The sequence below is a fragment of the Dipodomys spectabilis genome, unplaced genomic scaffold (assembly GCF_019054845.1).
Source record: "Dipodomys spectabilis isolate Male_0828 unplaced genomic scaffold, ASM1905484v1 ptg000075l, whole genome shotgun sequence".
NCBI classification, from domain to species: domain Eukaryota; kingdom Metazoa; phylum Chordata; class Mammalia; order Rodentia; family Heteromyidae; genus Dipodomys; species Dipodomys spectabilis.
Genome location: NW_024870752.1, coordinates 13,661,119 through 13,678,598, shown reverse-complemented (window position 1 = coordinate 13,678,598; position 17,480 = coordinate 13,661,119). Strand labels below are relative to the sequence as shown.

The 17,480-nt window shown below is 37.5% G+C and overlaps 1 protein-coding gene across 2 annotated transcripts in view; it reads right to left on the bottom strand.

Annotated features, from left to right (window-relative positions):
• Positions 1-17,480, bottom strand: part of Tm9sf2 (transmembrane 9 superfamily member 2) — a 58,757-nt gene that overhangs the window by 26,767 nt on the left and 14,510 nt on the right. For both annotated transcript variants that reach the window (XM_042682637.1, XM_042682638.1), the window contains exons 3-7: positions 16,882-16,975; positions 10,536-10,663; positions 4,410-4,539; positions 2,347-2,471; positions 1,212-1,323 (exon numbers count right to left, since the gene is read on the bottom strand). In XM_042682637.1, coding sequence (XP_042538571.1) covers positions 1,212-1,323; positions 2,347-2,471; positions 4,410-4,539; positions 10,536-10,663; positions 16,882-16,975 — 589 coding nt within the window. The remainder of the gene's footprint in view (positions 1-1,211; positions 1,324-2,346; positions 2,472-4,409; positions 4,540-10,535; positions 10,664-16,881; positions 16,976-17,480) is intronic.

Genomic DNA, 17,480 nt, shown 5'->3' with positions numbered 1-17,480 from the left:
TCTCTTTGTTGCTTTGTATGTCCCTCCTCCACAGTATAACCCCTGCTTTCACTATATTTGATGTCAGTATAACTTGTGGAGGAGATGGGGAAAAACCAGTTGTTTAAGGATACAGGTGGACCTGTTGCAACAATGAGAAGTACAAGTTGTCATGTCCAAAACGAGCTTTACAACAAAGGGGGGGGGGGGGGGGAAGGAGAAGGATTCGGGTTGGGGGGAAGGGGGGAGGCTGGGAAGGGATGTGAAGGGTAAACCAAAGGAGGAGGCTGCAATGCTTGGTAAGAAATGTACGCATTATCCTGCCCATGTAATTGTAACCCCTCTGTACAGTATGTTCACAAATAAAATAAAATTAAAAAAAAAAAAAAAAGAAAATAACTGAATGGAACTTGTTTATTTTTTTCTTTTTGTGACAGTCCTGGGGCTTCAACTCAGAGCTTGGGCACTGTCCTTGAGCTCTTTTGCTTAAGGCTAGCAACCTACCACTTAGAGCCACAGCTCCACCTCCAGTTTTCTGGTGCTTAACTGGGAAAAGAGTCTCATGGATTTTTCTGGTTTTGAACTGTGATCCTCAGATTTCAGCCTCCTGAGCAGCTAGGATTAGAAGTGTGAACTATGGGTGCCTTGCTAGGAACTTACTCTACTTTGTGTCTATGGGACAACTAATCAGACTTAAGTCAAGGTATACTGACCATCTGGCCAATGTCATATTAAACTTTTAATTCCTAGAAATACATACAGTCTATTGTGTTGGCCTTGCACAACTAAACACAATATGGGACATTAAACACCACACTATATTAAATTGTCAAGCTTTTTTAAAAACTAGAGGTGACATACTGCCTAAGTCTTTTGTTACCACCTTTTATTTTAAGGAACTTCTCTCCCCAATGAAAAAAACTACTTTTTTTAATTTCCTAAGAAAATTTACTGAAAGGAAATTTAAATCCTTATTTTTTAAATGATATTTTTTCCAAATGCTTCTAGGATGTATTCTACCTACTGTCTTACATGTATCCCTTGGCATTTCCTGTACCTTCTTATTTACACTAAAGCTTTGTTTCAAGATGTATTATGCTGCCTAGCAGACTGATGAATTATTCTAAAAATCAGCTCATTTAATGAGCTTAATCATTAGTGTTTTAATTAGTTTAAGTAGTATTAATTTAAAATCAATTTCTGAGTTATACTGAAGATAAAAACAAACTTACCTCAAAACTAATAGAGTAAGTGTAGGCAATTTTGATCTCCCCAGAAGCTTTGTTACTTATGTCCATGGGGGGTCCAGAGCAGTCTGGTTTATCTATGTGAGTATGTTTGAAGCTGTGGGGAAAAACATTTTTGGCAAGATGCCATTAAAAATACAGTTCAGAAAATAGGGTAAAATAAAGACTAGAAATTCTGTACATATTTCACAATGCTGCTGGTCATTAAAGATGAAATTATTCATGTCACATTTAACAGTACAAATATTTACTTCATATAAACAGTAGGCTTAATTATGTATGTAAAAACCACTACTCAAAATTATGAGTAAACTTGACCATCTCTTTTTTGAGACAAGGCCTGGCACTACATTGCCCAAATTAGTTTTGAACTCCTGGCACAAGTGACCCTTCCATCTTGCCTCCTAAATGCTGGTTGCATACCACTCTACCTGGCTAAATAGTCTTTTGTTTTTTGTCAGTCGTGGATCTTGAACTCTGGGCCTCAGCTCTTCAGTTCAAGGCATGAGCTCTACCACTTAAGCCACAGTGCCACTTCTGCTTTTTCTGTTTTTGTGGTGCTAAAGAATTGAACTCAGGGCCTCATGCATGAGAGGCAAGCACGCTACCATTGAGCCACCTTCCCAGCCCCTGGCTAAATAATCTTAAGAATGAAAATGCCACAAAAGGAGCCTAGCTTATCTTTATCACTAGTAATATGAAAAAGCAGCTATACCAATGAAGGAACAATCATATCAAAACATGTTAATACCCCTAACGACTTTTAAGATGCTCTTTCAATAGCTTTTCAGGTACTGGCACAGAGTCTCCCTTGGACCTCTCACAGGGAGAGTCATATATCACTAAGTCAGTGCTCCTTCCACTGTATAGGGAAATCTGAGATAACTGTTTATGTTCTCCAAGCCAAAGGATTAATTCACAAAGTGGCCTAACCACTTACTATGACAAAGTACTAATAAGTAAGATACTCAGTAACATCATACTAATGGGAGGTTTAGTCACAATCAATCCTCAACTATCAGGATAATGATTAAAGAATAAGTTAATTGGACTCCAAATACTTACTTTTTGTACCTAATTTCATGTATTTATTTGCATTTTTATTGATGTGTATAGTTACCTTTTTGGTTCAAGTTTAGCAGCTACTAATCTTGCTCCCATGGACCCAGTTTCAACTACATGATAGTATATTTTGATGTCAACATGGTTGAAGATGTAAAAGGTATCTCTTTCATGGAATTCTGACTGTAGAACAGAAATTAGTTAAAGGTAGGAAACTGACTACACGAGTCAAACAAAAAAACCTTAAAATGCGCTATAATTAAGAAAATTTACCTGTATAAAATTTTAATTCTTTCCCATTATTATTATTATTATTTTGGGTCCAGTCATGGGGCCTGAACTCTGGGTCTGGGCACTGTCCCTCAGCTCTTCAGCTCAAGGCTAGCGCTCTACCACTTGAGCAACAGCGCCACTTCCGGCTTTTTTTCTTTTTGCTTATGTGGTGCTGAGGAATCGAACCCAGGGCCTCATGCATGCAAGGCAAGCACGCTACCACTGAGCCACCTTCCCAGCCCCTCTTTCCCATTATTATGCCTAAGTTTTAACCACAACTCTTTATTTTATTTTATTTATTTTTTTTGGTCTGGTCGTGGGGGCCTGAACTCTGGGCCTGGGCACTGTCCCTCAGCTCTTCAGCTCAAGGCTAGCGCTCTACCACTTGAGCCACAGCACCACTTCCGGCTTTTTTCCCCCCCTTTTTGCTTATATGGTGCTGAGGAATTGAATCCAGGGCCTCAGGCATGCAAGGCAAGCTCTCTACCACTGAGCTACCTTCCTAGCCCCTTAACCACAACTCTTAATTTAATTAGGAAAGGATATACTGTGCTTTTTAAAGTTATAATTTTTACATAAAATTGAATAAATACTGAAACACAAACCTAGTATTTTCTAGCTTTTTATTTGTAATAAAACAAAATTAATTTATGTGAAACATTATAAACAAGCTTAAACCATAAACATTTAAAATATTCCCTACCTAAAACTTTGTTAACTTTGGACTAAACCAATAACCTAAATTATTCAATGTCCCCTCAGATTAATTCTCATAAAAGCATTAATCTATAAAAAAATTTCATGATCAAGCTCTTCATTAAGAGAATAAATCAGGCCAGATGCTGGTGGTTCATATCTGTAATCCTAGTAACTTAAAAGGCTGAAATCTGAGGATCTCAGATCATGAGACTTATCCCTAATTAACTACCAAATTAAAAAAAATAAAAGCGGTAAATGCAGCTGTGGCTAAAGTAGAAGAATGCCAACATTGAGGGCAAAAGCTAAAGGGCAGTGCCCTGGCTCTGAATTCAAGCCCCACTACAGACAGGAACACGCATATGCCCACGCCACATACACAATAAATCAGGATGTTACTATTATAATAACACTGATTCACCTGCTTGCATGTTTAAGTTACTGGGGTATTTTTTATGTCTTCAGGATATTTTGTCATCTGAACCATTATATCATCCCTTTTTGGTTTTAGTTATTTTCAAATAGTGTCCTATGCTTTTGCCCAGGACTAGCCTCAGACTACAATCTTCTTGATCTCTGCCTCCTAAGTACCTAGGATTATGTAAGTGAGCCACCACGCCTAGTCCTTGTCCCCGATAACTTTAATTACTTTCTATATTTATGTCTGTTATATGAATCCAGTTTTAATTGTTCAATAATGGCTTTAAAGAGAGGTGGTATTACAATAAAAAAGATAAAAAAGAGATAGTACTTAAAAAAATGTACACTACTAACCTGAAATACAGATTTCATAAATTTATAATGGGGCCTTTGTGATATTTCATGGTTTACATTTTTTATGTATAAGATTTAGGTATTTAACTTTTAACAGAGGTGAAACAAAGTCCTAGCCCTTTAGGATACAAGATATACTTTAGTAAACGTTGAACCAAATGTGTATTATTTTAATCCCAGAATTAAATTTACACTTTATTAATCTGGTTGAAGCCTATGATCTAAATACCTGAACTTTATGATATCTGATTTGCACTCATTTTGTAAACATAAATAATTTGTTTTTAAATTAATATTATTCAACCTTCAAGAAAAGACTGAATTCTCTTCCTAAAAAATCTGTTGTAAAAAGCAGTACAGACTTTCTTACAAACTTACGTTAATAACACAGGCATCTTTTGCATGACCTTTATCTGTAATGTAACAGCCAATGGGAAATCCAGGATTGCAAAACCTCTGACCATCTTCAACATCATAACACCAGGTCACAGGCATATTATCCACAATCCTATGTACAGAAATGAGTCGAGTTAGTAGAGAACCCAGCAGACATGACTAGAATTACTGCCTAGATCAGTTCATTACTCTCTAAGATATAAACATGTAAATTCCTTTAGATTCCAAAACCACAAAGAACTTTGATATCTGATAGTGTACAAGAAGTAACACTATACTAATATGATACATTGTAGTAAAGAAAAATTTTACAGCTTCTTTGAAATTACAAATTTATGTAGTTAAGTTGCATAAATACCTGTAACTGCTAATTTATGGTGTTATCTAGACACCTAAGTATAATTTACCTTAACATTCAAAGATTTAAATAGATCCAAAGCAATATATCTAGTTCATTGGGAACCATAATTGAATATTATAGAAGTGGTGTTTATTACTCAGGTAGTTCAATAAAAAGGATAATATAACTACAATAAGGGAAGTTATTCAAGTAAAGGGCTAAGTAAGAAAGTGAAAATTAAAGGAGTATCTGTTAAAATTATACATCAGTGATTTCTAAAAGATACTGCTATAATGCTATAAAGAACCTTTAAAAAAAAGCATAAAAATAAAGAATAAGGTTCTATGGTATTGTATAACTACATCAAAGTCCGAGCATGTGGTCCCCTTTGCCCTGAACACACTGCAGGACACAAATAAAAGAAATTAGTCACAACATACTAGCTATATTACAGTCATAAGACAACACTCCAGGGCATGTTTTATTTGTTAATTAATGTATGCCTTAGGAAGCAAAATTATGATTGTATATTCACCCAAGGTGTACCTTAATGGCCTAATAAAACATGTCTCGTCACATTAAAATGCTATTAGCACCCAATGTACCAAGTTTTAGAATCACCTATACTATTAAGTTGCTTATTATTATAACCAGCAGGCTACTAACTCCAATGAAAAGACTGTAAAATATTAGAAACATAAAACAATTCTATAAAAAATGTTATATAAAATGAATAATTCAGATTTTCTAGGGGCCTAAAGAATCAGTTAATTGCTTTAATTTTTTTTAGACAGTGAATGAAAATCAGTTCATGAGTATATATAAACCAGATATAATACCTTTATGCTGTCATACTAGAGAGAAAGTACTACATAAAAACTATAGTGCTAGTTACAAAATGAGGAATTCAGAGACAAGCTGTTTTTTTTAAGCAACTATCTTATATATCATTTTAGAATTCATTTAAAAAACAACAAAGCCTTTGAAATAATAACTATATTTTTGAAGTTCAGGAAGCAGTGTTTATTTGAATTCCTAGCATCAAAGTGTTTAATTGTTGTAATCTGCAAGAGGAAAAGAATATGAGAAGGAGACTTGCACATTTAAAAGCTGAATGGCTGACTACAACTTTTTACCATGAGGTAGTCCTCATGACTTCCCTTATCATCTGGGAACTCTACTTGAAATACTATTACTAATCAAACTTCACTTAAGAATGACTCAGTTTCCCAATAAGCTATTTATAAAAGTTTCTCATCAGGGACACCATGCCATGTGTGTCTCCGTGATCATGTCCTGTGTCCTTTCTCCTGGCTCTTCTGCAGTCATCATGACCTCCCAATTCAGCTCTCCACTGGAGCTGAATTGGATTGTTTGGTATTGTTTTTGTTCTTTCTTTCCTCTTTAGCCTGTTTCCTAGCTGTGTTATATGTATTTATATGCTGTAGGACTTTGTAACAATTGGCTGCCTACAGCCTGTTAAATGTGTAATAAAGACTCCAATATTCTATATTTAAAAAAAAGTTTCTCATCAGATTAGAATACCCAGAATTAGCATTTAAGTCATGCTGGGTGGCTTTGTTGTTGTTGTTTTTGGTTGGTAGTGGGTCTTGAACTCTGAGCCTGGGCGCTGTCCCTGAGCTATTCAGCAAAAGGGGAGTGCTCTACCACTTGAGCTACAGCGCCACTTCCAGTTTTCTGGTGGTTAACTGGAGATAAGAGTCTCATAGACTTTCCTGCCAAGGCTGGCTTTGAACCACAATCTTCAGATCTCAGCCTCCTGAGTAGCTAGGATTACAAGTGTGAGCCACCAGCGCCCGGCTGGCTGGTTTTAACATGAGTAAATTTACCCTATTCACTAGGATTTTGAACCTTTCAGAATGGCACCTTATTTCTCTTTGCTAACTTAAGTAGGATTTGGGATAACATATCTTCAGGCTTGAAATCATGAACTTTCCAACAACTGCAAAATCATTACCAGTCCATTTTTTGTTTTTTTCTCTTTTTAAATCAGAATAGGGTAAATCTACAATTGATACACTCATTACAAACTGCCAGCCCAACAAGCTATATAGGGTTCTATGAAACTGAAAAGTTACATGTACTTATAACTAGCTGAATTTTTTTTTTTTTTTTGGGTCCGGTCATGGGGTCTGAACTCTGGGCCTGGGCATTGTCCCTCAGCTCTTCAGCTCAAGGCTAGCGCTCTACCACTTGAGCCATAGCGCCACTTCCGGCTTTTTTTATTTTGCTTATGTGGTGCTGCGGAATCGAACCCAGGGCCTCAGGCAAGCAAGGCAAGCACTCTACCACTGAGCCACCTTCCCAGCCCCCTGAATATTTTTTTATTTGTTAAAAAAGCCATAAAGAACTGAGTGTAGGCTATGTAGCTCAGTGGTGGAGCACTTGTCTTGTATGTGCAATGTCCTAGATTTGATCGCCAGAAACACACATTATAAAAGTAAACTTAGGGAAGAAGTATAATCACAAATCATGAAGAGCACAATTGAAGGGAATTTGGGTGCTTTTTGCTGGAATCACAGAGCAGCTTAGACAGGGTACTCTAAAAGATTCTTGAATCATGTTTTCATGTCCCAAGTAAGGAAAAAAGTTCTCAACAATTTAAATAAAAAAAAAACTGTGATTAACTCTTTTTCATAAGAAGGGACATGAATACATACATGTTAAGCTGTTATGAAGAAAAAATTACAGTACATTCATACAAGTATACAAAATGATGAGGTAAAGATAGATCTACAGAGATGCTGTGCTCAACCTAGAAAAATGCTAGTAATAATTTCTTAAATGAGACAAGCAAAAGGCAGAATAATGTATACAATACTTCAGCTGTTATTTTAAAGAACTACACATACTTTTACATAGTTGTGAATACAAAGAAAAATAAAAAGCACGTATGAGAATAGTGCTACTTCTTGGGAGGGAAGAGGACTTAAAATCTGTGAGTGGTAGAAGATTCTTGTTTGTTTTACTTACTATTTTCCTGTATTGCTTGTAAGTTTCATAGTCATGCATTGCTTTACAATGATTATTCTCTCTTTAAAGCAATTTAGTACAAAGGATAAAATAAAATATACTACATTCACAATAAAATTCCTGTACAGAATGTAGTTCTGCTGAAGGTCTTTCAAGTTCCTGAATACATATTTAAGCTCTGCCACATGCTATCCATGCTTAAAATCAAGTTCCATTGTAAGAACCTTTTTTTTTTTTTTTTGTCAGTCGTGGGGCTTGAACACTGGGCCTGGGCGCTGTCCCTCAGCTCTTCAGCTCAAGGCAAGCGCTCTACCACTTGAGCTACAGCGCCATTCCGGTTTTCTGGTGGTTTATTGGAGATAGGAGTCTCACGGTCTCTCCTGCCAGGGCTGGCTTTGAACCGCAATCCTCAGATCTCAGCCTCCTGAGTAGCTAGGATTACAGGCGTGAGCCACCAGTGCCCGGCTTGTAAGAACCTTTTAAAATAAGTCAAGAAAGAAATACACTAAACCAATAGTTTCAATAACTCATCACTATGAATCAGTGTTTTCCCCATTTCTGGTATGGTTTAGGTTCTTTTTTTTTTTTTGGTTAATGGATTTGGATTCGTAATATAAACTTTTCCAATTCCATTCAAAATTATTATTCACCAGTATTTTCACAGTCTACTTTTTGTTGTTGTCAGTTGTGGGGCTTGAATTCTGGGCCTGGGCACTATCCCTCAGCTCAAGGCCAGCATTGACTTGAGCCACAGCACCACTTCTGGTTTTCTGACAGTTTATCAGAGATAAGAATCTCACGGACTTTCCTGCCCAGGCTGAGTTTGAACCATGATCCTCAGATCTCAGCCTCCTGAGTAGCTAGGATTACAGGTGTGAGCCCCTGCGCCTGGCTCTCTAGTTTTTTTAAGGTACACTAGTTTAAGTTTGCAAGTGATATACCTATTACAAGTTGCTTAATAAATTTTACTACTGTAAATTCTTCATTATTCATAAACCATCTAACATTATTTACTCTTATTGTTATTAATTATCTTGGCATCAAAATAGGACCCAGGTTAATTATATCACTAATTAGTTTAAAAGATTTTTACAATAAATAAAAAAAAAGATTTCTCAATACTTTCCTGGATAGAGACTACTAAAGAGCTACTTCTCCTTTGTTTCTTCTTCCTTTTTGTAGGGTGCTGGGATGGAACCTAAGGTCTTATACATGCTAGTCAAATGCTCTACACCATGGTTACACCCTCAGCCTTTGCTTCTATTATCTTCAGGAGCTAGATTCTAAATAGTGCCACTTACCCAGAAGGGTGTAAGAGAGCTAAAATCACCCCAAAGGCCTAGAGTCATTCTTGTATTCAGTCAATGAGTCAGGTGCTCTTAGAGTAAATGAGAGTAAAGAGGGCTATTTTTTTTTCCCTTTTTGTTGGCTGTGTGGCTTGAACTCCGGGCCTGAGTGCCTGAGCTTTTATGCTCAAGACTAGTACTCTACCACTTTGAGTCACAGTGACACTTCTGGTTTTCTGGCGGTTAACTGAAGAGTCTCTAGGACTTTGCTGTCTAGGCTGGCTTTGAACTATGATCCTCAGATCTCAGCCTGCTGAGTAGCTGGGATTATAAGTATGAGCCACCAACACCTGGCAAGAGAGCTAACATTTGAAGAAAAAAAAAAGAAAAGTCAAATAATCAGGAGGAATATCATGCAAGAATATACATGCATCCAAAATCACATTTACTCAGTAATTAAATGTATACCCACAGTATCTTATGTGGGCAGGAGAGCTCTTAGTTTGGCGTAAACCAAAGACATGAGGAGTAGAAGAGCTGCTGATGTGAGAGTAACAGCCAAGTTTCTGATAACTCTGTTCCTCCTCTTCTTCCACCAGTCCCACTTGCATACGGGAACATTATTCTATGGGGCTCAAGTACATGTTGCCTAGGTTTGTTGACCAGAACAAACTTGTCCAGCCATGCCTAGCTCATGGATGGGCAAATGTACAGAGGTTGCTCTCCTCAGCAGTCCTTTGAGGGAATGGTCAAATGGGAAGGACAGGCTCCTAAGAATTTGTGCACCATAGGACTTTAGTTTCTACTGATGCTCCTAACCTCCCTGGGGCAGGCAAATAGTTCAAGCCAAGACATCAACAAGACATTCAAAGAAAATGAAAAGATAGTCCTCCTGGTCCCCTCTTCCAGCACCTTATACTTTCTAAAGGGGCAAAATACACACCCACCTTGATTCCACGTAAGATGTAAGCATTTGTAAGCAAAATTATCTTTAACGGTAAGGCTTAAAAGGGTGGATTTTGGGAGCCTCTTGCAAACTCTATGTTTGAATACTGAATAATAAGCACAGTTGTTGGTCTTTTTAAAAACAAAAATACAATAGTTTTAAGTACTTTTCATTTTAACACAGATTGGTAAGAAACTTGTTAAAGTTCTACCATGGTTTGACACTACTTATAAAATATTAAACAGAACTATGCTCCCCTTAAGTACACATAAACAAAAACAAGTATTTTATGTACTAGGCCCATTTACCAAAAGAAGTACCAGCTATAGCAGTAATCTAAGCAATTAAAAGATGATACTGTGTGCTACTAATTTTAACCATGTTCTGATAAGTAAAAGTCACTACACTTCATGCTATGATCACAAGAAAGGAAATCAATTAATTTGCTTTGTTTTATACAGTCTATGAAATAATTTGGAGTCATGGAAATAGAGATGTTTTCATCTTGAAAAAGCCCCAATGCTAAAATCTCCATGTCTTACCAGTGATGTTGATAATTCAGTAACATGCTCTTTTTCAAGAAATCTAACTTTTGTTTGTCTTCAGCTTTCTCTGTATGGTATGTTTTCGTACAAACAAGCTTACAGGTTTCCACCTTGTTAAACATAAACTGTATAAAAAAAAGGTAAAAGGTACATTAGGAAAAATAATTAGATTCTTAAAGGTATGATAAAGTATTAGTACATCAATATCGGTAATACACATTTTAAAATCCTTCACAGATCAATTTAAATTTCAATCTTACTGCTTCTCCAAAAACTTCAAGTCATCACATCTCTTTCCATAAGCTTTTCATTTTTTTCCCCTCTTTTTTTTGTTGGTCGTGGGGGCTGAACTTTGGGCCTGGGCTCTGTTCCTCAGATCTTCAGCTCAAGGCAAGCACCCTACCACTTGAGCCACAGTGCCACTTCTGGCTTTTTCCTTCTTATGTAGTACTGAGGAATTGAACCCAGGGCCTCATGCATGAGAGGCAAGCACTCTACCCCTGAGCCAACTTCCCAGCCAGTTTTTCATTTTAATAATTTCAGTCTCCCCCTTTTTTTTCTTGTGATTATCACTTAGAACAAGTTGAGAGCTGGAGAAAATTTACTTAATCACAACGTACTACAGCCTCTTTTTATGTTTAGTTGGGAATTTTAAATCCTCTTTAGTTATGGGTTTATTGTATTTAATTAATGATATGAAAATGCTATTAACTCTCAAGGGAATCAAATTTTCCTTATAAAACCCAAACCCAGCATTGTCTTACTTGAATATATTCAAGTAAGATAAAATGTATTTAGGAAAATGTTTTATTGCAATTTTAACTACTGTAGATTTAAAACTTTGTAGAGTGGGCTGGGAAGGTGGCTTAATGATAGAGTGTTTGCTTTGCATGCATGAGGCCCTGGGTTCGATTTCTCAGCACCACATAAACAGAAAAGGCCAGAAGTGGCCCTGTGTCTCCAGTGATAGAGTGCTAATCTTGAGCTGAAGAACACAAGGACAGTGCCCAGGCCCAGAGTTCAGGCCCCCATGACCGACAAAAAACAACCCCCCCCCAAAACAAAACAAAAACCTCTGTGGAGTAATTCTGTGGCTGTCATTAAATCAAATATCAATCTTTACTCAGACCTCAGTACAAACCCTGGCAAAAATGAGTTTAGTGATTCTTTTTAGATTCATTGACTTAAACATCTGTAAAACACATAGTATGTTAACTGACATTTATGAAATAGTAATTTTATTACGTGTCTTATTAACAAATGTGAGCTGGACATGGTGGTACACGTTAGTAACCTCAGCTACTTGGGAGGTAGATCAGAATGAGGCTGACCCAAGGAAAGTTAACTTAACACCCTACTTGAAAAAAATAAACTAAGACCAAAAGGAGTAAGAATGTGGCTCAAGTAATTATCAAATAGGCCTTGAATCTTTCACTGTTCCTCACTCCTTTAATGGATTTTCTTCCCTCCTTGAAAGATTTGCTTTTTTGGAGGAGGAGGATGGTACTGGGGCTTGAACTCAGGATCTCAAACTCTCTCTTGGCTTTTTTTATTCATGGCTGGTGCTCCAGCAGATCTACTTAGTTAGTTATTTGGAGATAGGAGTCTCTCAGATTTATCTATCCAGACTGGCTCCAAACTGAGATCCTCAGATCTCAGTCTCCTGAGTAGCCAGAATGATCAGTATGAGCAATCAGCAACTTATTCCATGAGGTCTTTTGCTCTTCTCTCAATTTGCTGTACTAATTTGTCAAAACCTAAAGGCTTAAGCCATTATCACGTCCTATATGTAAATGGCTGTGAAATCTCCTAACTGGACCCTTAGCTTTTCTTTTGCAACTACCACAATCCATCCTCAACAACATTCGTTCTTTTATCAGAGCGACCCTGAAAAAAAACAAAACCTTCACTCTTACTCAGATGTGAACACAGAAATACTTTTTCTGCCTCTTTCACTGCTGAGGATTGGACCTCGGGGGCCTTGGAAACATGAGGCAAACACTCTACCACTGAGATGTATTCCTACTCCAAGGCCGAAGTATTCATATTGGCCTTTAGTCATTCTATGACATGGTCCTTTTATTTTTTTTGCCCTCATCTACAAGTCTCTATGTCCTCATCTGCCCAAGTTGTACTGACTTCTTTTTATTTCTTCAACACACCAGGTGAGCTCATACCTTTAGACCTTGGCATTTGCCACTCTCCTTACCTGGAACATCTTTCCCCAGGTGTTCACAGGTTTATTCTCCTATTACTCTCAAGTCTTTTATTCAAATGTCACCTTCTCAGTAAGACTTTAAATTTACATTTTTAAATGTCATCTTTCCTGGTAAGCCTCTTTAAAAATGCAAATTCCATGTCTACTTCCCCTGATTTATTTTCAGTAGTTCTTTCAACAGTCACTATTCTAAGTTTTAGTTGTCTGTTTCCTTTTCCTATTAAGAACAAAACACTGACAACACAGATTCTTGCCTATTGCATCCACATTTACAATTGTGCTTGCCACACAAAAGGTATCAAAAAATGTGTTAACTGAGTGAATGAATGAGTGGTTAAACTTGAGATTTTTTTTGATTCTCCTAAGACGTGGCCCCAATTTCACATAATATATATTACTTTTTTTGTTTGTTTTACTAAAACAAAGATAAAAATATGACAACCTGGATTTGGGGTTTTGTTTTGTTGCTGGTTGTTACTATTATTTTTCTGCAGATCTAAAATAATGTAAAAGTCAGGGCTGGGAAGGTGGCTCAGTGGTAGAGCGCTTTCCTTGCATGCCTGAGGCCCTGGGTTCAATTCCTCAGCACCACATATGCAAAAAGAAAAAAAGCCGGAAGTGGCGCTGTGGCTCAGGTGGTAGAGCGCTAGCCTTGAGCTGAAGAGCTGAGGGATAGTGCCCAGGCCCAGAGTTCAGGCCCCACGACCGGACCCCAAAAAAAAAAAAAAAAAAAAATGTAAAAGTCATTGAAAATAAGACAGAATTACAAATGAGATAAAAATATTGCTCAGTACATCTATGGCTAGTTTAGAAAGAAAAATCTGATCTCTCAGTCCATCTTATGACTTGGTCTTAAGAGTGTGTACGCTGTTCCTTTAAGATTGAGAATTAAAGAATTTATCATCAACTTTGATCCTAAAATTTTTGGTGCAACTTGGGGAAAATGTTAGATGCATTATCTTTCTCCATTTATAGACACACCTTCTGTTTTTCTTTCTATACAGTCCTAACTTTGGCAAACTATTAGACCTGTATCTTCCTCCATTTTAAAGCATGCCTTCTGCTCAAAATCCTAAGGACAAGGGATTAAAATGAGAGAGTCATGGGTATGTATAAGCATAGTCTTTCCACATAAACAGAAATGCCCAGAATGATGTCCCACTATGGGCACTAATCTGCCTCTGGCAACTGTCCTGAAGGATAAGAGTTCACACATGGGTTTGAGTATTTTGTGGATTCATTCCAGCTTACTGCGGATATGGGCTGTATTGTAGATATGGGCTGTATGTATGTGCCGCTAGCGACCCCTGCTGTTTTTCTTCATGTCACTGCACTGAGGTTGCTGAAATTCCTCAAGGCCAACACATAAACAGACAGGACTAAGAGACTACTAGAATATTTGTCTTGATTGTACAATTTAATAAATATGCCTGAAAATAACTCTTTGTTGGTTGTGGGTCTCAAACTCTGGACCTGGGTGCTGTCCCTGAGCTCTTCAGCTCAAGGCAAATGCTCTACCACTTAAGCTACTTCCACAGAGCTACTTCAGGTTTTCTGGTGGCTAAGTGCCGGTTAAGAGTCTCACATATTCACAAAAAAAATAAATAAAAATTAAAAAAAAAAAAAGAGTCTCACATATGTTCCTGCCCGATCTGGCTTTGAACTGCGATCCTAATATCTCAGCTTTCTGAGTAGCTAGGATTACAGGCATGAGCCACCAGCACCTGGCAAAAATCATTTCTTTTTTTTTTTTTTTTTTGTCGGTCGTGGGGCTTGAACTCTGGGCCTGGGTGCTGTCCCTCAGCTCTTCAGCTCAAGGCGAGCGCTCTACCACTTGAGCTACAGCGCCACTTCCGGTTTTCTGGTGGTTTATTGGAGATAAGAGTCTCACGGTCTCTCCTGCCCGGGCTGGCTTTGAACCGCGATCCTCAGATCTCAGCCTCCTGAGTAGCTAGGATTACAGGCGTGAGCCACCAGCGCCCGGCTCAAAAATCATTTCTATAAAAAGAATGCAACAACCTTGAAATTGCTCTCTCAAAATATTACAAGGAGATGTTCCATACTTAACATGTTGCCTGCTCCAGATACTGACTTCATTCCTCATGATTAGGCCTTCAATTCTACTGTCTTTTGAAAACATTTAAGACTACTAACATTTTCAGAATGGAAAACTTCAGACTATAATACTTGCAGAGGAGGATGTTATTTATTATTGAAAACTATAAACTCATGGTGGATTAAGCTTGTATAATGATGTGTCTTTTTCCTCAGGGTGTCACAGTCCAAGTGTTAAAGCAGATAATCCAGGTCCAGGGATCTATACAGGTACTCAGGCAAAACGCCAAGAAAGATGAGTGTGCTTGATGAGAAAGTAGGCAAGATGTCTAAACGAAGGGTCTTAGTCACAAAGGGAGGAACTACAAGACAGGAGAGGCAGTGGTCAGACAGAGGAATAAAACCTAGAGTCAAGCTAAAGCTATTACAATGCATGTTTTCATGTGCCCAGATACACAGGCAACAAGGTAAAGGAACAATGAGAAGAGCAGAATACATTAAAATGTAAATAAGCAAATCTAATTATATTTACATAAACTTGTAGGTATATGGAATTTCTCAGGAAAGATTAACAAGAAACTGAAGTAGAACTGGGGGAGAAGAGAGACTTCATTTTATTTTCTATACCATTTAATTTTGTATATAGTAATGTTATTATTATAAACTACTTTACTTTTTATGTAATAAGAGAACAGATATAAAATGACCAGGACAGCAATGTGGAAAGATAGCAAGCTTAAAAGATAATAGATTTAAAAGGAAAAATAATTCTGGGAGATAACAGGATAATATACATGCACATACATATGGGCATATGTATATATATAATTTTTATTTTTTGCAATACTATGGACTGAACTCACTTGAATATGTCACCAACTCTTCTATTTTATTTTGAAGATAGGGTTTTACATAACTGTGCCTGGATTGGCCTTGAACCCAAATTCTACTGCCTCCTAACTTCCCAAGTAACTGGGATACAGCTATGTACCACCAAGACTAGAAATGAAGTACCTATTTTGAGGATAACACCTTATATTATACAAAGTCAACTGGTGATAACTATCTGAGTGAAGGTGTGGCTCAAATGGTAGAGGACCTACCTGTTAAGAGTGAGGCCTAAGTTCAAACCTCAGTACTGATATTCCAAATTATTTTCAATGGTTGAAACAGATAAGCTTTCAAAAAAAAGAAGGCTGCTGGGTGCCAGTGTCTCACACCCGTAATCCTAGCTCCTCAGGAGGCTGAAATGTGAGGATCGAGGTTCAAGCCAGCCCTGGGCAGGAAAGTCCATGAAACTCTTATCGCAATTAAGCACCTGAAAACTGGAAGTGACACTGTGGCTCAAAACTGTAGAGCACTAGTCTTGTGCAAAAAAACTCAGGGACAGCACCTAGGCCCAGATTCAATTCTGATGACTGTCAAAAAACAAACAAACAAACCAAAACACTAGGGAAGAGCAGGCAGTGTTATCCCTGGAAACAGAGTAAATTTATAGATACTGCTAAAAAATAAATGGGAACAAAAAAAGTTGTCCCAATCTTTTGTAAAAAAAGTTAAGTGGCTGGTCATCCTATAAGATGTACATGGAAGGGGGGGAAGGGGAAGATGTCTAAATATTGTCCTTTATGTGACTTCTTTATCACTTGTAACACTAGTTGTATAAAAATTCTACAGGACAGACTTAACATGTAATAAGAAGAAAAAGTATTCCTTTAAACTGTAGCTTTAAGAAACTATTCACGGATACAAAAGAAATAAACTGTCCCTTACCTTGAAGAGATAAGTTATCCTAGGTATTTCTTTTAAAAAAAAAATCCAAAAAGTCAAAATCTAACACTGTCTAGGAAGCTAAAATCTGAAGGATCAAGGTAGATGCCAGCCTGGGCAGGAAACTTCACTAGATTCTATCTCCAAAATATCCAGCAAAAAATAGATCTAGAGGTATGCTCAAGTGGTGGAGCACTTGTCTAGCAAGCAATTCAAATCCAGTACTATAAAAAAACGACAACAACAAACAGCAACAAAAACCTGTGACTAGAGAATTTTTATGTAAAATTAAATACAAACCTTGTATGGTGAGGGTTCAATTCTTTCCCCAAATAATACCTGACCAAGATTTTCAGATGGGCGTTTTCCTTCTGAAGCTTGGCAAAAATCAAACCTGAGAAAAGAATATGCAAATTTTAAAAAGAAAAACAATGAAATATGAATCATATGACTAACATTGAAAGATTATAGCTATATAAGAAATATTTTTATGCTGGGTGCTGGTGGCTCACGCCTGTAATCCTAACTACTCAGGAGGCTGAGATCTGAGGATCCCAGTTCAAAGCCAGGCTGGGCAGGAAAGTTCGTGAAACTCGTATCTCCAATAAACCACCAGAAAACGGGAAGTGGTGCTGTAGCTCAAGTGGTAGAGCGCTAGCCTTGAGTTGAAGAGCTGAGGGACAGCGCTCAGGCCCAGAGTTCAAGTCCCATGACCAACCAAAAAAAAAAAAAAAAATCAAAGTCCCATATACGGGCTGGGAAGGTGGCTCGGTGGTAGAGTGCTTGCCTTGCATGTATGAGGCCCTGGGTTCGATTCCTCAGCACCACATAAGCAAAAAGAAAAAAGCCGGAGGTGGCGCTGTGGCTCAAGTGGTAGAGCGCTAGCCTTGAGCTGAAGA